This window comes from Propithecus coquereli, unplaced genomic scaffold, assembly GCF_000956105.1.
Source record: "Propithecus coquereli isolate 6110/MARCELLA unplaced genomic scaffold, Pcoq_1.0 Scaffold81, whole genome shotgun sequence".
Lineage (NCBI taxonomy): Eukaryota > Metazoa > Chordata > Mammalia > Primates > Indriidae > Propithecus > Propithecus coquereli.
In genome coordinates this window covers 7,538,296-7,559,622 of record NW_012154285.1, presented here as the reverse complement: position 1 = coordinate 7,559,622, position 21,327 = coordinate 7,538,296, and the positions used below count along the sequence as shown (strand labels likewise).

Below are 21,327 nucleotides of genomic sequence, written 5' to 3'. Positions count from 1 at the left end.
ATTACACCAAGGTTAGTTTTTTAAAGAGTATGTATTCAAATAAGTAACATAGGCACAAGGTAAAACATTCAAACAGCACAAAAGGGGTGCAGCTCTCCCTAGAGGCCACGGCCTGAAAGTGTCTTATGTTTCCTGAGATGCTCTGTGCACGTGGAAGCATGTGGATTTACATGTGTGTACGTCCCTGCTTTCTTTTTTGCATAAATAGACTATTCCTGATGTCCTGCCTTTGCTATATCCACGTAACCATCTTGTATTAATAGTTCATTCTGAATCAGAACATGCAAATCCATCTCCACCTCCTGATTTTCGAAAGCTGCAAGGTCCGAAAGTTATTTAAGTTTGTAGGGGTTGCGGGAGTGGCGGGGCCAACCCTTATCCCAATTTTTCAGCTGAGAGAGCTGAGGCTGTGGGGTGATTACCTGTCTGATGTCACGTGGTGAGTAGGTGGCCCACTGGAGATTTGAACCCAGGTCTCCAGGACGTTGGTTGGGTGGTGAAGGAAGGGGTTGCACTGCTCACGGGATGGCAGCTGCTGGCACCAGGGCCAGCTCTCCCGACCCTCCGGGTTTCCTTCCTTTCTCCCAGCATGACGTCGGGACAGCCCCTGCACGTGAAGACGCCCATCCGCGAAAGCATGGCCCTGTCCAAAGTGGCCGGCACCAGCGTCTACCTCAAGATGGACAATGCCCAGCCCTCTGGCTCCTTCAAGATCCGGGGCATCGGGCACTTCTGCAAAATGGTATAGGATGGGGTCTGCGTCATCTTTTCGGGGTGGGGTGGGGCGGTGACAGGTCCTCCTTCCTTGACAGGGCAGGGCCTGTGCTGTGTGAAATGACAGGAGTCCCAGGCTAGGCCACTGAGCGCCCACCATTAGGGCCTCCTCTGGTTAAGGGGCCAGGAGGGTCCCTATGGACCGATCCCAGAGCCATCTGTCACCTCCTTCCTTCACCCTTCGCTGAGCCGGTCTCTTTAGAGAGATGAGGAGAGAGCAAATTCCGAGTGAGGGGAGAAGAGGTCAGTGGCAATCGGAACCACTGGAAGGTGTTCCAGGTGGGAGGAGGAAGCCAGGCGAAGGCTGGGCGGTGGGCCTGACTCCTGCCCTCTTGTCTCTGCAGTGGGCTGAGCAGGGCTGTGAACACTTTGTCTGCTCCTCGGGTAAGTGCCCTGCGTCCCCCTCCCGCCCTCTGCTGCGTGTCCAGGCCAGGGTTTCCCTGCGATGAGCCATCGCAAACATTTGCAGCAGTCCCCAGTTTGGGATTCTACAGGGAGGCCAGTGGTCACCCGGGGTGGGGGGAGAGTCCAGAGCCCCAAGTGGCTCCCAGACCCTCCTGCTCTGACGCACTCCCCACCCCCACCCCTGGCAGCAGGCAACGCCGGCATGGCGGCTGCATACGCCGCCAGGAAATTGGGCGTCCCCGCCACCATCGTCGTGCCCAGCACCACGCCCGCCCTCACCATCGAGCGGCTCCAGAACGAAGGTGCCACAGTCAAGGTGGTGGGTGAGGTGAGTGCTGAGCCAGGGCAGGGGCCGCAGAGGGCACGGTGTGGCTGGACAGGGTCTCCCCAGAGCCTCACCCCTCCCGCACCCCCTGTGGCCTTGCAGACGTTGGACGAGGCCTTCGAGCTGGCCAAGGCTCTGGCGAAGAACAACCCAGGCTGGGTCTACGTCTCCCCGTTTGATGACCCCCTCATCTGGTACGTGGAGTGCGGGCTCACCTGGTGTGGGTGGCACTGGGGCCGTCATATGTACAGCAGCTGCACAGGCGTGCACGGACCCTCCCACTGGGGCGCACTCCATCACGTAGAAGTGTGCACACATGCACACACACAGAGACACCACGGCAGGCACACACACACGTGTATCAAATGCCTGTGCTCCATGGCTCTGCACACGCAACACGTCCAAGAGCAAACGCCCGAGCGCGCAGGCGCACAAGTGGCCACGTGCGCTCCCCAGATGCAGACGCTGAGACAGAGCTCTTAGTGGCAGCGGTTTATTTGTGTGGAGGGTCAGCGGGGAGTGGGTAAGTGAGATGGGGCAGGAAGGGGACTGATCAAGGGAGCTTTCGTGGGCAGGTGACTGCTGCGAGCAGATGGAGCTTAATTCCCTGGGGACCCTGGGAGCCAGCGCAGAAGGCGCACTGCAGAGCTTTCCCTCCCGCGAGAGGAGCGGGGATGTTTACACAACCCCACGGTCGTCAGTCGAGGGCTGCTCCCGGGGGTGCCAGCTCCTGGCACTGCCAGTTGCCCCATTTGTGGGCAGCTCCAGTGGCCAGAGAAAGCCTTCAGGTAGACACAGATGCTGGCAGCTGGAAGTCAAGGTGGAACCCGGGGAGGGGACTACCCCAGGGCCCATCAGCTGCCTGGGATGAGGCCAAGTGCAAACCTGAGCTGGTGTGTCCCAGGGCCCCTGCCTGGCATCTCCAGGAAGCCCAGCCCTGACCTGCCACCCTCTCCCCCGCCCTCCAGGGAAGGCCACACTTCCATCGTGAAGGAGCTGAAGGAGTCCCTGAGTGCAAAGCCGGGGGCCATCGTGCTGTCAGTGGGTGGCGGCGGTCTGCTGTGTGGAGTGGTCCAGGGGCTGCAGGAGGTGGGCTGGGGGGACGTGCCCGTCATTGCCATGGAGACCATTGGCGCCCACAGCTTCCACGCCGCCACTGCTGCGGGCAAGCTCGTCTCCCTGCCCAAGATTACCAGGTGAGCAGCTGGAGTGCCTCCGTCGGGTGTCCAGCAAGCATGGGGGACACATTGGCTTCAAGGTAGATCCTGATGTCAGCCCATTTTACAGGTGAGGAAACTGAGGCTTTGGTCTCTTGCCCAGAGTCACACAGCCAGAGACTGGTACAGCAGGGACTTGAACCCAATCTGTGTGACTCTGTACTATATCACGCTTCCTCACATGAGAAGTCTAATGTTAATCATTTATTGAGTTTCTCTGTGTTAGGGTTTTACACACCCCATTAACTTGCCAACTATTTACTGAGCCCCTAATATGTACAAGACACTGGCAGACCCTGGGGAGAGAGTGGTGAATAAACACAGCTCCTGCTCCCAAGGAGTTCGTATCACAGCCCCAAACCTTTGACAGATGGTGTTTAATTAGGATTAGGTTTTGGCCACACTACATAGAAGCCCAAAATAACAGTGGCTTAAACAGGATTGAACTTTATTTCTCTCATACATAAAAAATATAGAGAGGTGGATGGTCCAGGGAAAATTCCATGAAGTCAGGGTCCCAGGGCCCTTGAGTTTGTTGCCCCACCGTCCTTAGCATGCAGCCTTATGGTCCAAAACAGCTGCTTGAGTGCCAACGATTGCAACTATATTCCATCTCACAGGAAGGAGAAAGCGAGGGCAGAAGGCTATGCCTCAACCTTTAAAGACAGACAGACACGCTTCCACTTACCTCTCATTGGCCAGAACTTAGTCACGTGGCCACACCTAGCTGCAAGTGAGGCTGGCAAATGTCTTTATACAGGCGTGCATGTGGGTAGCTAGAAGGGATGCTGGGGCAGACAATAGGCTCTGCCATAGACAGGAGAAGACTGAATCCAGGTAAGAACTTCTGGATTCCTGAGCCCGGAGCTGCTGTGTTGGCCTCCGCTCCCACACTGTAGGGACTGAAGAAGTCCCGGTTGAGTGCCTGCCGTGAGCCACGTGCTGTCCAAGGACTGAGGGGCCCAGGCCATCGAGACGCTTATGGGCGAGGAGGGGAGGCGAGAGGGGAGCTGAGCCGGGAACAGGACTGGTGGTCCCTCGGGGAGGCTGGGGAGGGCATCCCACGTCGGGCACCAGCGCCAGTGCCAGCGCCACCACTCCCTAGCTACATGACCTTGGGCAAGTGACCGTACACTCTCTGCCTCTGTTTCCCCTTCTATAAAATGGAAGCGATTGGTAACAGCAAAAACTGTTGCGATCGTTAACTAACGCTTGTGAAGTGCTTGGCACCCAACACTTTCTCAAGAAGTCCTCACTGTTGGTGTCCCCTGGCTCTGTTTCCTTCATCCTCATTTCTTTCTCTGTCCCCACCTCTCCTAGTGTTGCCAAGGCCCTGGGCGTGAAGACCGTGGGAGCCCAGGCCCTGAAGCTGTTCCAGGAACACCCCATTTTCTCTGAAGTTATCTCGGACCAGGAGGCTGTGGCTGCCATTGAGAAGTTTGTGGGTATGTGCCACGGCCTCTCAAGACCCAGCCTGCTGGCTATCCACTGGGTGTGCCAAGGGATCCCATTCACCCCAAATTTTCTTCCCACTTGTGTCTCCCATCCCTGCCTAGAACATCCCATTAATGGAAGGTAATATAATACAATGTAAAAATAGAAAACCAAAAGCCACAAATGAAGAAGTGAGGCTGATAACTATGACAGCAGGGGACAATAACTGAGTATTTAAAATGTTGACTCTGAGCTTCCTGGTAGCCAGGGTGAAAAAGAAAAGCATGGGACTCAGAGTTGGACTCAGAGGTGGGTCTGTAACTAGGCTGGACTCTTTCTGGGTTCAGCCTAGAGGACAGGCATGGCAGGAAAAAGAAAAAAGTCCTGGCACAGTGGCTCACGCCTATAATCCCAGCACTTTGGGAGCCTGAGGCGAGAGGATCACTTGAGGCTGGGAGTTTGAGACCAGCCTGAGCACCATAGCTAGACCACATCTCTACAAAAAAAATTTTTTAAAAATTAGCCAGGCACAGTGGCACATTCCTGTATTCCCAGCTACTTGGGAGGCTGAGACAGGAGAATTGCTTAAGCCCAGGAGTTTGAGGTTATAGCGAGCTGTGAATGCATCACTGCACCCCAGCCCGGGTGACAGAGTGAGACCCTGTCTCTAAAAGAAAACAGGTAGCATTTATTCTGCCACTTATTCTGCTGTATCCACAGCTAACTTAGCTAACTTGGTTAATCAACCATCCCACTCTTGCTCAGATGATACCTCAGAATCCTTCTCAACACAGTGCGCAGGCAATTCCGATCATCGTATCAGTATTAGGGCTCATGATGAACCCCAGGCCCTGAGTCTGTGGCCAGGGCACTCCCAAGTCCCACCAGTGGCCTGCCAGTCCCCTCGCACCCAGGCGACCAGGCCCCGACCTTCACCATGCCCTCCCCGGCAGATGAGGAGAAGATCCTGGTGGAGCCCGCCTGCGGGGCGGCCCTGGCTGCCGTCTACAGCCGCGTGGTCCAGAAGCTGCAAGGGGAGGGGAAGCTCCGAGTTCCACTGCCGTCCCTGGTGGTCATCGTCTGCGGGGGCAGCAACATCAGCCTGGCCCAGCTGCGGGCCCTCAAGGAACAGCTGGGCATGAAGAACGGACTGCCCAAGTGAGGACGCCTCACCCACGTGTCCCCTCCTGAGCCAGGAGACCCTGCAGGTTCTGGAGCTTTATCCAGCGCCTTGCTGTAAATATTCTTGTTTGGTGGTGAGCCTGCGGCCCGGGCTGGCGGGTTAGCTTCCCATCACGAGCCCACCGTGCACAGGGGCCAGCAGGTCGGTGCCAGTGAGGCTGAGTTGGGTCCTCGGTATCTGTGACTGCTCTGTGCACGTCCTTGGCCACTCTGCTAGGGAGACAACCGCCCACAAGTGAGCCAGGTCCCCAGAGCTGGGTGGGTGGCAGGGACCTGAATCACAGCAGGAGGGGTCTCCTGGAAGCAGTGACCCCGCCCCAGGCTTCCCCCCTGAGAAAGCGGACAGGGCCTCGGTCTGGGGTCGAGGAACCGTCCCGTCCTTCCTCCCAGGAAGCCCAACCTCCACCCTGACTCATTTTTCTAAGGTGCAAACTTTTTCACTGAAAAAAAAAAATTATGTATTTATGAAAAAAGATCCTTCTCCTCTGAGTTCTTCCTTCTGCCCTCCCCTCCTTGCACCCCGCCCAAGCCTGCTCTAGCCCCAGCCCTCAACTGGGAGCGGACCCCACTCGCCCCCCCACGGCGAGGCCAGGGCCCCGACTCCAGCCGGGCTTGCATGCTGTGCCGGGAGGGGACATCCCCACGGCACAGGGAGCGGGTGGCTGAACAAGAGGGACTCGGGTGGGACAAAAGTTGCCTGCGCGGAAGCACATCCAGCTGCAGAGGCAGGTGAGGCGACCCCACTCTGACGCGAAGTCCTTCCGGGTGAGTCAGATTTCATCCCAGACCCGCTGGGAGCAGAGGGGTGTGCAAACGTGACGCTGGACACCCATCTCGGGGACAGGGAAGGCGGGGGTGGACTTGAGGTCAATGTCTTGCAAACCCTCTTGAAACACGAACCTTCTCTTCCAACAAAAGCTTAGGCAGAAGCCCCCATCTTCGAGATCAAAGAGGACTTGCCGAGGCTGACACTTGGGTCCGGAGGGACCCCACACACACACCAGCCACACTCAGGATTGTCCCCTCACCACCTAGAGCAGCCTCTAGGGCACTTTTGGGGGGACCTCAAGTTCCAAGTGAAGTTTAAGAACCACGCTGATCTGCTCGGGCTGGCAGATCCCCAGCCCCAGTCAAAACCAGGGCTGCAAGGTTTCGGGGACAGAGTGGAAAACTGATCCCAAAGCCACCCCGGAGCCAGGCCGACCTACTGGTTTCCACTCAGGAGAGGCGGCACGCGCAGTTTAGACACCTGGGGCACGGACGTGCGGGAGGGCTGCAGAGACGGGAAGTCAAGGCAGCGCCTTGGCCCCAGAATGCTTGCTGGGGGTAGCGTGGGGCTGAAATAGTTCAGTTCAGGAAAACCTGCTTGGAACAGGATCGCCTCTGGCTTCCACTGTCCCGCCTGAGCCAGGCATGAAAGCCCCAGAAGGGGCGAGGGAGTCATTTCTGTCTGCTAGAGGAGGCCAGAGCACTGCAGTCCAGGGCTGACCAGCTGGCCAGAGCCTTGGCCCTCAGGGTAGGGCAGACCCACAGATGCGCCTGCAGCCGCCATCCTGAAGCTGAGGATTGTGGGAAACTCCCAGCACTCAGGGGCCGAGTGCAGCTGCCTCTGTAAAGTGGGTCTTGCCTTTGCCGAGTCAGCAGAAGTCCCAGCGGGAGACCAGTGGCACGAACCCCCACACTCTGTTCAGAGCCAGCCTGGGGTCATGACCAATCCCGCCTCCCAGGAAGCTGCAAGAGGGGGCAGAATCGTTCTAGGGAATAGCTAGAGTGGCCCGAGGCGAGCTCCCCCATCACCCTGAGCCTCTGCTCGCTCATCTGCCAAATGGGTCTCACAGAAGCCCCAACCTCAGGAACGGCTGTGGAGATTCGGTGACAGGCACACAGTAGGTGTGATCCCTGTTCCGCCCGCACCGTCACAAGGAGATGCGGAAGGAGGGCTGGGCCCCAATCCCGGGACTTGGGACTGTGGGGCATGTCCCTTCCCTCCCACGCCTGCTTCCCCATCTATGAAACACACACGAGGACCCCAGCCCTCCCACCTAACAGGGCTGTCCCCACGATGAGCAGGCTCGGGCAGGAAAACGCTCTCTGGGGAGCCGGGAAACGCACCGGCAGAAAGTCAGTTTCCGAACCGGAAGCTGCCGATTCCCAGATGGCAGGGACTGGGGCGATACAGCGAGGAGGGACAGCAAACCCAGCCCCGGCCGCCGTCTGCGCTTCCTGTTCTCCACAGCGCTTGCCCGCATGGCGCGCGCGGCACGTTTATTAATCGTGTCTGCTGTCTCCCCGGCTCAAACTCCAGACAGCAGGGAGTCTCTGCAGCATTTGTCATGAGCGACCCCAGGACCTCGTAACAGCATCCGGCATGAACTAAGTCTCAATAAGCATTTGCTAATGAATGAATGTTGAGTGTGGGGGGTCCATGTGGGCTGCATCACACCCCCAGGGAAATGCTGCTCACATCGTGACCCTATTTTACAGGTCAGGTTACCAAGGCTCGGACAGATTGAGTCCATAGTTAACAAGATGTGGAGACAGGATTCGAACCCAGGTCTCTGACCTCAGGGCCGGATGCTTTCCTCACCCCAAGGACACAGCACTGGGAGAGTCTGCGTGACAGAACAGGGAGGGGTCCGTGTGGGTCTGTACCTCACAGCACGATCTAGGGGGGTCTTGGTGGTTAACAGGGCCCTAGAAGAGGACCCGGAACATCTGGACGGGTAGACGGACGGATGGATGGATGGAAAATGAGTGGACAGATGGATACGCATGGATGGGTGGATGATTGGAGGTATGCAGACGGACGGATGGATGGATGCTGGATGAGTGGACGGATGGGTGGATGGAAGACGGACGGACAGAAGCTGGACAGGACGATGCACAGTAAACGCTGCAAACCCAAACCTGAGAGGAGAAAAGGCGCCCACCCCGCCTTCCCCGCTGCCCCAAGAAGCACAGCACAGGGGCCACGGCCTGTCTCATTTAATGGCGGCACAGCCTGCGCTTTGTTTCCTCCAGCGGGGGCGGGGGGAGCCGAGCTCGGGGCAGGCCGGGCGGGGCGGGGGCGCGAGGCGGGAGTGCTGGGCTGACAGACCTGCCTGCTGGAGAGAGAAGGACACTCAGGACCCTCCAGCCACACGTGGCCAGAAACTTTGGTTTTGGTTTGTTTTCAAGTTTCTGTCCTCGAGGAAGCTGCCCAGAAAGGGAGACGAGGGGCTGCTTCCCAGGGGAGCACAGGGGCTGCGCCGGGGGCTGGGAGGAGTGACGCCGACCAGAGACGATGCCCAGGGCCGGGGCTGAAACCTCACCAGCGCCAGCGCCCCAGCAGGAACCAGGCCGGAAGGGGGGACGCTGCAGTGGTCCCTCCTACCCGTGGGGGCCCCAGAGCCTGGTGCCAGGACCCCTCCCAAGCCCTTGGGAGGATGAGGATGGGGCCCCAGAGGTGGGGTGGAGGGGCAGGAGACAGAGAGACAGAGAGAGATGCAGGGAGGCAGAGGGGGCACTCGGGGGACGGGGAGAGCCAGCTGGAAGCCGCCCTGGGGGAGATGACCCAGAGGCAGACCCTGTCCCAGCTCAGTGCGCAGCAGGGGCCAAGCCCCCCTCTCGGGGGAGGGGCAGAGGTCGGGCTGGCAGCAGGTGGGGCCCTGCGGGGGCGGCAGGGCCTCATTCCCACCAGACCCGGACGGGCGAGAACTTCCAGAGGTCGGGCTGGCCCATGTGCAGCAGGCCGCTGAAGGGCGAGCTGCTCCACTGGAACGGGGGCACCTGGTCCCACGTGGGGCCGCTGACCGCCAGGAGGCTCAGGGCCTTGGCCAGCGACACGCTGGTCACCTGGGGGCCAGGGCAGAGCAGGTGGCTGAGCCAGGGCCCTGGTCCCCACGTTTGCCTTCACCCCAGAGCCCACTTCTGAACCTGGTCCCAAACCACACTGTCTCCTTGACCTTGACCCCAACCACAGTCCTGCTCTGCCCGGGCCTCCCTAGGGTGGGGGTAGCACCTTCATGTCGATGCCCCCGTGGGAGCGCTGGCGCAGGGCTGGGAAGGGGTAGGAGCCGTTGGCCAGGTTGAGGTCGGAGCGGGCGGAGACGGCGTTCTCCCCGTTGGGCTGGGGGTCGCAGGCACGGCACAGTGACAGGGGGTCGTGGAGGAAGTCGTTGTACCTGGGGGAGAGGGAGGAACACCAGTCACGCCAGGAAGGGGAGGCTGAGGACAAGGCCAACCCTCGCCGCAGCCACCAGCCTGCAACTTGCCCAGCCCCTCCTGCCGCCAGGCCGGCGCTTACGCTGGCCCCTCGGCCTGGGGCCCAAGCCCCCTCATCACTCGGCTCTCTGCTCAGGCCCCTTCCTCAGGGAAGCCCTCCATGCCCCCCACCCAAGCCAGGCGAAGCACCCACGTGGCACATCTCCTGGGTGTCTGACGGCTGCAGACGCATCTGCGTGGGTGTGCGCTTTCCGCGGGCCTCCACCTCCCGAGAGACGGGGCGCTCCCCGGGACAGCAGGGAACAGGCTTTGTGCCTGTCGCTCCCGGCACCAAGCACGGCGCCCAGCACACATGTTCAGCGCCCTCCCTGGAACGTGAGGCCGGCGGCTGCCGCGCTGGCCGGTAAACATCTGACCACCCTGCCGGCCCCCGGGGCTGGCCGTGAGGCCTGAACAGGCTGGTGCAAGGACGTGCACAGGAAGAACGTGACTCGGCCTCACTGTCCCCCACCCGCCGCCCAGCCAGCACCCACCTCATCAGCCGGATCATGGAGTCTATGTCTTGCACCAGCGACTGGTTCCGCCGGAAGATCTGGGCCCGGGGGCTCCCGTCATAAGAAAACCAGTCCCCGTACTTGGCCACCAGGTCCTGCAGTCCACTGGCGTTGAACACAGTCTCAAAGGACCTGCTGGGGACAAGGACTGTCACTCACGACCCACACCAGCCTCGGCAGGCTGTCGCTGTGGCTGGGGAGCTGGAGGGGTGGTCACGCCAGAACGTTATCACTAACAACCAAGACAGTCGGGACAGCGGTAATAACGACTTTCGTTTGTGCCGGCGGTGGCTTGGTAGGGTGGCTGAGCTTGGGCTCTGGGGTCCCACAGACATGGGTTCAAACCCTGGCTTCACCATTCACCAGCAGGGAACCCTGGGAAAGTTAGGCCCGCTCTCTGGCCTCGGTTTCATCGTCTGTGAAGTGGGAACAGGAAACACAGCGACGGCGTATAGCAGTCTAAGGCTCAAACCAGACAACCAGGTAAAGCAGGTGACGGCTCTGCAGCTCCGGATCCGGTTGGAGACTCTGGTCGGTCCCTGGGTGTGGCCATCCCGTGCCACCCTGCTGTGGGTGCCAGCACTGGGAGGTCACATAGGTGCTGACCTAAGCCACACAACTACACCCCCAAACTATCAGCGCTCTCCTGGCCAGAGAAGGGGTAGGGTGGGGTTTCTGTGCTCTGTGGGTTTGAAAATATCGGCCGGGAAGGAGCCTTCGCCCACACACAGAGCTGAGCAAGGGGTGAGGCCAACGGGGAGAGGGAGGGGGCACGTACGGTATGTTGTAGCTGGCCCAGTAGGTCTTCTGGTAGAGCTCCGAGGTCTTGTCCGCCACCATCACCATGCCCCTGGGACCGGCAAAGATGGGGCAGAGGCGGTCAGAAAAGGGGCTCCCATGAGCACTGCCCTGCTCAAGAACCCCTGATGGCTCCCCATTGCCTGGGGGATGGATTATGTCTGGAGCCTGCAGCCCCAATGAGGGACGGCCCTCTCTCCCTCCCCCACTTGCCTTAGACTCTCCCCTTCCCGCGTGCTGCCAGGCCTGTGCCCAGGCCGCTCCCTCTGCCCGGAGCACCCTGCCCCTTTCCCAGGCACTCACGGGATCTGCTCCAGGACGGTGAGCACCTTGCTCCCCGGGCTGGGCCCGCCGGGGACAAACGCCTTGTAGTCCACAATCATCCACTGGTTGTTGTACCTGCCGTGCCCAAGGACGGGGGCTGAACAGAGCCTGGAGCCACTGCCCTGGTACCCCCTGCCCCCAGGGCCCCACGCAGCCAGGAACCAGGGGCAATGGGCCTGGGGGCGTCCAGCCACCCTGACACTGCAGCCTGACCAGGTGTCTGCAAACCCCTCTCTCATCATGCTGCTTGGCTGTTCCAGAGTATTCTGTGGCTCCCTAGTGCTTATCAGAACAAAGGTGAGTTCCTTTGACAGACATCCCAAGACCCTGAACGACCCAAATATTTCTGGCTCACAGGTGCTGCCGCCCCCATAGCTGTCCCCAACAGCCCACCCCGCTCTGCCCAGAGCCCTCTTGTTCCAAGTTCTCTTCCTGTCCCACCTCCAAGGGCCCCTTCCTGGGCTGGGGAGCCTGCCCGGGAGGCACCAATCTTTTCTCTCGCATTGGAAAGATTTACGTATACAGTAAATACAGTGTATATACAGCGTCCCCGTGTATACGGTGAGGGAGGAGACCCTAGGATTCTTGCAACTGCAGTGACGATCCGTGAGAGGGCTCTGCAGAGGGTGTCGGGTGTGTGGCCCAGGTGCCACGCTGGGTCCCCGAAGGCCTGAGTGTTAAGGGAAGGTGGGTCTGTCACTTGGGGTGGGGAGGCCACGGGGCCAGGAGCTCACTCACGTGCCACTGTTGAACCTCTTGAAGACGTCTGTCCAGGAGTCCCCGTCCAGGGCCAGGCGGTTGGCTACCACGTTGCGCACCCACTCCAGCACACACTCCCTGGGCTGCACGTACTTCCACAGCAGCGGGTTCTTGTTGCCAATGGTGGTCTCCAGAGTGACCTGCGGGAGAGCCAAGGGGGTGCTGCACAACCTGGGCACGCTGCCACCAAGTGGCAGTGCTGTATCGGTCACTGCTCGTAAGTTGGGTACTGAACAGTTTTTTTTAAAACTCATATCCCAGTTAAGGTACACGTTCCTCACCGGTTCCTTGGAGAAGCACTGAGAGGAATTCAGGGTCAGGCACCCACCCGGCTCTGCCCTGGGGAACAGCCCCTGGGGCAGCCTTGAGTGGGAATCCCAGGAAGCCACACCCTCACCAGGTTGGTCAGGTTTCCCCAGAAAGACGCATCCCATTCCCAGCCCTTCCCTGCAAATCTTCAGGGCAAGTTGGGTGGCTTGAGGCTCTTAGTCTGGCAGATCCCGTGGCCAGCGGCCTTGGAGGCCCAGCGACGGAAGGAGGAGGCCCCTCCAGTCTTGGAGCAGGTAAGATGCCCTCCGCTGCCTACAATGCCTTCCCCCCATTTCCTCCTGCACCCCTTGTCTGTCTTACGCATACTTTCTAAACAAAGCCTTATTTGTCAAAAACAAAACTCATGTCAACAGCCAAAGCAATTTTGTTGAACTTGGTTTTCTCTAGTGCATATTAGGAATATGAGGGTTCTAGATACGAAATTATCCAATACTTTGAATCTCTGTGCCTCCGGAAACGCTAACATGCCTTTCTACGGATGTGCACTGGCCCCTCCAGCTGCCTCACTCCCCACCCACTGCCTGGCCCTCTCATGTCTCGTTCCACACTTAGAAAAAAGTGGCCAGGCCAGGTGTGGTGGCTCACGCTTATAATCCCAGCACTTTGGGAGGCCTAGGTGGGAGGATCACTTCAGGACCTTTGAGACCAGCCTGGGCAACACAGCAAGATCCCATCTCTACCAAAAAAATTAAAAATTAGCTGGGCATGGTGGTGCATGCCTATAGTCCCAGCTACTTGAGAGGCTGAGGCAAGAGGATCATTTGAGCCCAGGAGTTTGAGGTTACAGTAAGCTATGATGATGCCACTGCACTCTGGCCTGGGCAACAGAGTGAGACCCTATAAGAAAAAGAAAGGAGAGAAGAGCAAAGAAATAGGACAGACCAGAGAGTCCCTCCCGTCCCAGACCCACAGGGAGCTGGCCTCCTCTGCACTGAGGGTGTTTTTTAAAGTGATGTTTTTTCTCCCCTGCAGTGTTGCCCTGGCGATCGTGGGGTTCGCTGGGGATGCCAGGAACAGATTTCTAAATGAGTCTGGACCCCAGCCAGGAAAAACGATAAAAACACCACATTGTAAACAAGCTCTATTCAGAGAACCTGGCCAGGTCAGCGGGTTCTGGGGAAAGCAAGCGGGAATGCAGGGGAGAGAGGAGGGAGGTTTATCCTGAATACATAAAGACAAAATGAAGCCACCGAGGTCAAGGATACCCCCAAAGTCCCCAGACCAGGACAGGATGCAGAGTCCCAGGCCAGCTGTCGGTTCTCCCACGTGGGACCCGGCAGTCTGCATTTCAACAAGCCCTCGTGGTGGTCCGAGTCCCAGGGCAGGGCTGGGCCTGGCAGGCGGGGGCTGCGTCCACCTGGTCCTCCACTGTGCCCCCAGCTGCAGCCCAGTCCCCACCAGCTGCTTAAATAAACCCCGCTGGCCCGAGCTGCTGGGGAAGCAACACCCCCAGGGACAGAGGAGACACGAGAGGGGACTCACCAGCCCGCTGCCCAGGATGTAGAAGTCATCGCAGGAGAAGATGGTGCCGGGGTAGGAAGAGAAGACCACCTTGTTGCCGGGAACCAGGGGGTCGTCCTCTGTTGGGGGGCAGTGAGCCCAGAGGGCACTGGTCAGACAGGCGCACGCAGGGCCCCCGCGCCCCCGCCCAAGACTTGGGCCTCAAGGCGGGAAGCAGGCCTGCCTCAGAGGAAGCCCCCACTCCATGCCTTCTGTCACTTAGCAAATGAGGTCATTTTGACACATAAGTGTGTGCATGTGTGTACGCGTGTAAACGTAAAAGCTGGCACACTTTGGGAGGCCAAGGTGGGAGGATTGCTTGAGGCCAGGAGTTCAAAACCGGCCTGGGCAACATATCAAGACCTGGTTTCTAAATAAATAAACAAACAGATAGATGGATAGATAAATGAATCAATGAATAGATACATAAATAAATGAATATATAAATAGATACATAGTTAAATAAATAAATAAGTGAATGAATGAATGGATAAATAAGGAAATGAATAAATACATAATTAAACAGATAAATGAGAATCCTCCGTGCTATCTATTCAATGTATCTATAAACCTAAAACTTTTCTTAAAAATAAAGTCTATTAATTTTTAAAAGGTACATATATATACATATAAGTGCATCCAAGGCCAGGTATAGGGGCTCACACCTGTAGTCCCAGCTACTCAGGAGGCTAAAGTGGGAGGATCACTTGAGTCCAGGAGTTTGAGACCAGCCTGGGCAACACAGTCAGATCCAATCTCTAAAACTAAACAAATGCATCCCCCAAAATCTAGATGGATCCAAACCAACATGGCAATAGCACCAAGGGAGATGTACTTCTTCGTCTGTACTGCTGGAATTTGTAGCAATGTATTTATGTATTACTCATGTAATAAAAATAAATGAAAACAAATGAAAAAACTGAGGTACAGTTCTTTTTTTTTTTTTTTTTTGAGACAGAGTCTCACTTTTTTGCCCGGGCTAGAGTGAGTGCCGTGGCGTTAGCCTAGCTCACAGCAACCTCAAACTCCTGGGCTCAAGCAATCCTACTGCCTCAGCCTCCCAAGTAGCTGGGACTACAGGCATGTGCCACCATGCCCGGCTAATTTTTTTAATATATTTTTAGCTGTCCAATTAATTTCTTTCTATTTTTGGTAGAGACGGGGTCTCACTCTTGCTCAGGCTGGTCTCGAACTCTTGAGCTCAAACAATCCGCCCACCTCGGCCTCCCAGAGTGCTAGGATTACAGGCATGAGCCACCGCGCCCGGCTTGAGGTACAGTTCTTAAAAGCCTAGAAGAAAACATAACCAAATGTTTGCAGAAATTTTCCCTCGCAGGTTGCGGGGCAGTCTAGTGATTTTCACTGTGAGTGCATTTTGCTGGATCTTCCAATGTCCTGTAACATACCTTATGTCTTATGCAGTTTTTAAAAGATGTGATACAAACTTAATGGATATACGGCAATCAGAAGGACAGAGCTACGGCTACACACAATAATTCGGGTTAATCTCAGAGACAGGTGGAACGAAAGAAGCCAGACACCAATGAGCACAGGCCATGACGACTCCATTCATCTAACATTCAAAAACAGCAAACCTAATCTCTGCCGTGAGAAATCGGACGGAGGTGCCTACACTGGCGTGTGGGCAGTGCCTGGAATGCAAGAGGTGCTTTCAGGGGCCGGGGCTGCTCCGTTTCTCAAGCTGGGTGCTACACGTAGGAGTGCTCGATGAGCAAAAAATTCAAGTTTTACACGTACGCTGTGTGCACTTTCCTGCATAAATGTCGATTTTGAATTTACTTAAATTTAAATGAAGGGACGTTAGGTTGTCGCCAAACCACTGTGGCAGTGGTTCCTTGTGCAGAAACTGAAATGTCTCTCTAGGGACAGATCTGAATCAGAGCTGCTGCATCAGTGGGGTGACAGATTTTGAATTTTATTGGACTCCAGCTGGGTTCCTCTCAAAAGCGGCCGTGCCGACGCGCGCTGCGGGAGCAGTGCGTGGGTGTGCGCTCCTACACCTCCTCGCCACCTGCGGGCGTCGTCCAGTGCTTGGGTCTGGCCAAGAAGGAGGCACTGCAAACATCTGGCAGCGGCACCCCTCGGGCAGAGGCTGCGGCCCGGAATCGGGGTGCAGCTCCATGGGGGGCAAAGTTTTCACACTGGACAGAAGAATGTCCTTGTGTGTTCTTGGTGCGGTTGGTGGGTTGCAAAAATGGCTGTAATTCTTCCCGTGCCTTTTGCAATGTGACCTGGAGGTTCCTCTCCTCAAATGGTGGGGGCTGTTCCCTCACCTCTTGAATCGGCCTGGCCACTCGACTTGCTTCGAATGACAGAATGCTGTGCCCCTTTCAGCCGGGCCTCAAGAGTCCCGCACGTGCCTGCCCACAAGCCGCGGGGACAAGCCTGGGCTTGCCTGTTGGGGATGAAAGACCAGCTGACAGTCAACCCCCAGACGTGGCAATGAGGCCACACGGGGCCAGGCGGCCGCCCCAGCTGACCTGCCAGCGCACCACGGAAGCGCCAGTGAGCCCAGCCTGGCCTGGCCCTAAATGTCAAACCACCCAACTGACCGACCCATGGACACGGGAGCAAAAAATTAATGCTTGTGGGTTTAAGCTTTTGCCGTTTTCGAGGTTGGCGTGACTGGTTATATAGCAATAGCTAACTGATCCACCTCGTAAAATGAAAACCTGAAAGGAAATAAACATTTTAAAAAACAAATTGAACCCTTGGAATGGCCCTAGAGGGACCCCTGTGTGTGTGGTGGGGGGCGCGGCTGCGAAGGCAGGCCCCCACCTCCCAGGCCCACCCCCACCTGTGTGACCCCCACATCCGCCTACCCCGGGGGCCTTTCCGGAACTGGAACCAGTACTTCTTGATGACACGCAGCATGTGCTGGTAGTTGTTCCAGGTGTTGTGGGCGACGAGGAGGTCGCTCTGGCCGGGCAGCAGCTTGATGAGGGCGGAGCAGGAGCCGGAGCCCAGGGAAGCTTTGGTCTTGGTCTTATTCAGGGCGGGCTCCAGGTCTTCCAGGTCCCCAGAGATCTGCAGCAGGCTGGGGAGGGCCAGGGTACCGGAGGGTCACCGCGCCTGCTGTGGGTGCCGTTACGTACCCATTTCACAGAGGAGAAGGCTGAGGCTCAGGAGGTTAGCTGACTGGTCCGAGGCCGTGGAAGCAGGAAGTGGCAAAGCTAGCACTAGAACCTGGGTCTGTCTAGGGGGTGCGTGGCCCTTTGCCCCACCCTGTCCACTCTGCGGGAGGCACTTACAGGAAGCCCAAGGGCTTGATGGTAAAATTCCCAGTCGGGAAGGTCACACGGCCTTCGTAGCTGTCCTCCAGGCCTTTCAGCTGCAGGAGGGTCAGCCGCACCTGGGGGAGGGGACGGGGCAGAGGGAGGGTGAGGACTCTCCCCCAGGCTCACACCTTCCTGAAATGGGGTGGGGAGCTCCGGCCGGGGCATTCAGACAGAGCAGGAGAGGCCCAGGGGCACCCTGCAGGCTCTACCCTGACCCCGCCCAACCACCACCCACCCCTCCGTGCTGAGTACCCTCCTGCTTTCAATAAATTAACTGTATGTCCTCACCCTGCGTTGACCCCAACTCGCTTCCACTTAATAGCCTAGTTCAAAGCCACCTCCTCCAGGAAGCCTCCCAGCCTGGCCTGACTTTAGTTCCTGACTGTGCTGGTGCCTCAGGCACCTGCCTCACGTATCTGACTTCTCCTCACTGTCACTGCTTTGCCCCAACATCCTGTACCCAGGGGTTTCAGCACCGTGTCCCTCACAAGGCCTGTGCTGGGCGCACACTGGGCATATCTGTAAGACGGAGGGAGGGTGAGCAGACGGACGGGTGGGTGGGTGGACGTGTGTGCAGTGGGTGAGAGGACAGGTCGGGGGCTGAGCAGGAAGGTGGGTGGACAGTGACAAATCCTACTGGAGGAAATGATGCAAACCTGGCCCGAGCCAGGTGGACGCACCACTTGGGATCGATGGCCACGTCCCAGGCCGGCCTGTCACCTGCACTTAGCAGTCAAACTCCCGAGGCTTTTCAGGGAATTCATAAAGAACCGACTTCCCCACTGCGGACCAGCCAGCAGCCCAAAGGCGGGCACCCCTCCCCCAGGCCTCTCCATCAGCCGTGGGATCAGCCGCTCACCCAGGGAACGGAGAACGAGCTTCCCCCGCACCCCCTGGGGCCTCAGTCTCCCCAGCCCCCGGCTGGCACTGCTTCCACCCACAGCCACGGAGGCGACCTGTGGAGCGACCTCCCCGTGTGCAAGCACAACAGTGCACTCGGCTGTGTTTTTAGCCCCTCTAAAAACACACGTGGACAGACAGAAGTTCAGACACGTGGAGACTGGACAGGTGGCCGAGTGGCCGGTCAGCCAGGAGGGATGGGGATAAGAATGGGGACCGGGGTGGCTGTGCAGCTGGACACGCCACAGGGCTGACCAGCAGCGCGGGAGACAGGACACGTGGCCAGCTGGGGGTCTGGCCGCGTCAGTGGTGGCCCAACCCCCGCCGAGCGTGGCAGCCGGGCCCACCTGGTGCCAGTAGGCGGAGTCCGCGTTCAGCGCCATCTCCTCCCGCACCCACTCCAGGTTGGCCTCCAGGAAGCTCTTGAGCCGCTCGCAGTAGCCGACCTCGTACTCGAAGGGGCCGCAGTAGTTGACCACTGTGTTCATCCAGTGCATGTAGATGAGCTGCGGGGGGGCACGTGGGCAGGGCGGGGCAGGCGGCTGCTGCCCTCTTCCCCGGGACCCCCTGCCCAGGCCTCCCAAGAGCAGAGGGGGTCCTCTCCCGGCCGGGCCCCTCCCACTCCAGCTCCACCCCATCAGGGCCCCCGCGCCTCCGAAGCCTCCCTCCTCCGAACGGCGTCAGCAGCAAAGCCAGATACCCTACGCTGCCCCTCCTCTGTTGCTGGGGACCCCAGTCTGAACTCAGCCGGTCTGTCAGCCAGCAAATGTTTCTTGAGCACCTATTATTCTCTGCTCTGAGCACTGAGGACAGCAGTGACCGAAACAGCAATGATCCCTGCAGACTCAGGGTCCCGGGAGGCCATCCAGAACCACAAGTGGCTGTCAGAAGGAGCAGTGTGAGTTCTATAAATGGGTGTCCCCCTGGGGCTGTCTTCCCTCTTGCCACCACGCATCTCAGGGTCACCCACGCTGCCCGTCCGCTTCTGCTGCCCTCTTGCGTTCCACGTGAGTCTCACGCTGGCTACCCAGCCACCCGCGGGGGGCATCGTGTGTGCTCCCGCTTGGGGCTGCTCTGAGCACCTCATGTACGTCCCTGGGTCCCTCACGGCGTGGGAGGTGGCCGTCACCCCACCGCCTCACTCACTTCTGATGCTGACTTCTTAAATGCATAATTATCACTTTTATAAAACTCGAAATCAAGTAAAGCAAAATAAAGTGTTCGGGGATTCATCACGTGTAGTAAAACCGGTTTAACAAGAGTGACGGGGTGGACGCAGCTCAAACGCCCACCCGCCGAGGAAGGGCAAACAGAACGTGTGTCCGCGCGATGGAATATTACTCGGCAATAAAAAGGAACGAGGTACTGACACACGCCACGACGTGGATGGATTCTGCAAACATGCTAAGCGGAAAAAGCTAGTCACAAAAGGGCACGTGGTGTGTGATTCCACTTAATGTCCAGAACAGGCCAATCCGTGGAGACAGGAAGTGGATTAGGAGGTGCCGGGGGTTGGGGGAGGGGGAGTGGGCAGTTACTGGCCAGTGGGCCCGGGGCTTCTTTCTGGGGTGACAAAAATGTCTTGGAATTAGACAGTGCTGATGGTTGCACAACCTTATGAATACACTAAAAAGCAGTGAATTGTACATTTTAAGCGGTGAACTTTATTGCATGTGAATTATGTATGTCGATATAATGAATGAATGAGTGGAAGGGAAGGACAGCTATCGCATTTAGGGTGGTGGGCGCTTCTGCAGGGAGAGGAAGCAGGGGTCAGGGGTGTCCAGTGGCATCGGTAACATTCTAGGTTTTAGTGTGGGAGCTCACTTTATTATTGTGCTTCGTAACTTAGAATGTGTTACGTGATTTTTCTAGGTATCAAGCAGAACCTAGTGTCGTTTTTTAAAGAACGCATATCAGCTTTTTTCTCCCCAGCTAGATGGAGGGCTGTGGGCATGGGTGGGGAGACCCACTCTGCATATACCTCAAAACCCCCCAAAAACCCCAAAAGCACTCTGGGGACACCCTGGGAGTGGGACAGGCTGGGAGCCCCAGGTCGCCACCGTGGCCCTTACCTCCTGGGACACAGCGGCTTCCACCACGCCGGCTGCGTAGGCCTGCAGGCTGTCATTGTAGCTGCCACTCGTGCCCAGCTCCAGAAAGGCCCACCTGGGTGGGGGGAAGGAGGGGACACTCAGTCAGTGGCAGGGGCCCCCAGCTGGACACACAGCTGTCTCCACAGGTGACACAGTGGTCAAGAGCCATTTGCCAGGCCAAATCCCTAAAAGAGGAACTGCTGGGTCAAAGGACCTGTGTATTTTCAGTTTTAACGGATATTGACAAATAGCCTCTCCCAAAAAGCTGCACCCGTCTGCACTCTCTCACCCACAAGAACGGCGGCTAACATCGACTGGGGCCTCCTCTGTGCTGGGCGATGCTCTAGTCACCTTCATGTCGGAGAACTCATTGAACCCCATGATAGTCCTGCAGTCCCATGAGGTAGGTGCTATTATTGTCCCCATCGTAAGGAAGAAGAGGAAATTAAAGCACAGAGTCACGTCCCTGCTGTGGCAGACCGCCACCCCACCCCGGAATGCACACCCTGTGCTGGGTGACTTTGCAACTCCTCCGCCAACGGCCAAGCATCCTTCCTTCCCTGCGCCTTGATCTGGCTTGGACGTCTCATGCTTTGGCGGATGGGAAGTGGGAGCGTACCCGTTATAAGAGCAGTCTTTGAGAGGCCTCTTGTGTTTCTACCTGCCCTTTGTGCCTCTGTTATTGCCACTCAAATTACGTGCCCGGCCAGCCCACTGGTCACAAGAGCCTGAGAGCCACGTGGAGCAGACCAGGTCTGCAGTGTGAAGCAGAGCCGCCCCAGCCACCCTACGGTGCGAGGAGGCTCAATGTTATTGGTTTAAGCCACCGGGTTTGGGGCTGTTTGTTACACAGCCCTGGTGCCCGATACTAGCTGATACACTTGAAGAGTCACAGAGCTGGCAGGGGCGGGATTCGAGTTTGGGCAGGCTGGCTCCCACTCCTCTGAAGCAGCACTTGTCAGACTCTGATGTATGTCCTGGTCACCTGAAGCCCTTGTTGGGAGGTAGATTGGGAGGTCTGCTACGGGGTGGGTCCGAGACTGCCTCTCTCCCATGAGCAAACTCCTGTTTGCCCCCTCCCTCACTTAAAATGGTTCCCAGCAAACTTTTTCATCTTCGCCAATGAAAGTTGAAAAATTCCATCATGTTTTTTTTTTTTCTTTTCTTGAGACAGAGTCTCGCTCTGTAGCTCAGGCTAGAGTGCTGTGGCATCAGCCTAGCTCACAG

At 57.7% G+C, this 21,327-nt stretch overlaps 2 protein-coding genes across 4 annotated transcripts in view; one reads left to right on the top strand and one right to left on the bottom strand.

Moving 5' to 3' along the window:
* Positions 1 to 5,810, top strand: part of SDS (serine dehydratase) — an 8,417-nt gene extending 2,607 nt beyond the window's left edge. For 2 of the 3 annotated variants that reach the window (XM_012663514.1, XM_012663516.1), the window contains exons 2-8: positions 589 to 742; positions 1,119 to 1,158; positions 1,368 to 1,507; positions 1,607 to 1,698; positions 2,473 to 2,700; positions 4,042 to 4,166; positions 5,109 to 5,810. In XM_012663514.1, the coding sequence (XP_012518968.1) occupies positions 590 to 742; positions 1,119 to 1,158; positions 1,368 to 1,507; positions 1,607 to 1,698; positions 2,473 to 2,700; positions 4,042 to 4,166; positions 5,109 to 5,317 (987 nt within the window). In that variant the 5' untranslated portion in view covers position 589 and the 3' untranslated portion in view covers positions 5,318 to 5,810. Of the gene's footprint in view, positions 1 to 6; positions 743 to 1,118; positions 1,159 to 1,367; positions 1,508 to 1,606; positions 1,699 to 2,472; positions 2,701 to 4,041; positions 4,167 to 5,108 lie in introns of those variants that run through there. The other variant, XM_012663515.1, reaches the window with a different exon arrangement.
* Positions 5,811 to 8,387: 2,577 nt separating this feature from the next.
* Positions 8,388 to 21,327, bottom strand: part of PLBD2 (phospholipase B domain containing 2) — an 18,151-nt gene continuing 5,211 nt past the window's right edge. The window contains exons 2-12 of the mRNA XM_012663513.1: positions 20,080 to 20,173; positions 18,352 to 18,510; positions 17,078 to 17,178; positions 16,649 to 16,863; positions 13,788 to 13,885; positions 11,955 to 12,115; positions 11,196 to 11,291; positions 10,873 to 10,944; positions 10,074 to 10,226; positions 9,338 to 9,500; positions 8,388 to 9,171 (exon numbers count right to left, since the gene is read on the bottom strand). Of these exons, the coding sequence (XP_012518967.1) occupies positions 9,004 to 9,171; positions 9,338 to 9,500; positions 10,074 to 10,226; positions 10,873 to 10,944; positions 11,196 to 11,291; positions 11,955 to 12,115; positions 13,788 to 13,885; positions 16,649 to 16,863; positions 17,078 to 17,178; positions 18,352 to 18,510; positions 20,080 to 20,173 (1,480 nt within the window). The 3' untranslated portion in view covers positions 8,388 to 9,003. The remainder of the gene's footprint in view (positions 9,172 to 9,337; positions 9,501 to 10,073; positions 10,227 to 10,872; positions 10,945 to 11,195; positions 11,292 to 11,954; positions 12,116 to 13,787; positions 13,886 to 16,648; positions 16,864 to 17,077; positions 17,179 to 18,351; positions 18,511 to 20,079; positions 20,174 to 21,327) is intronic.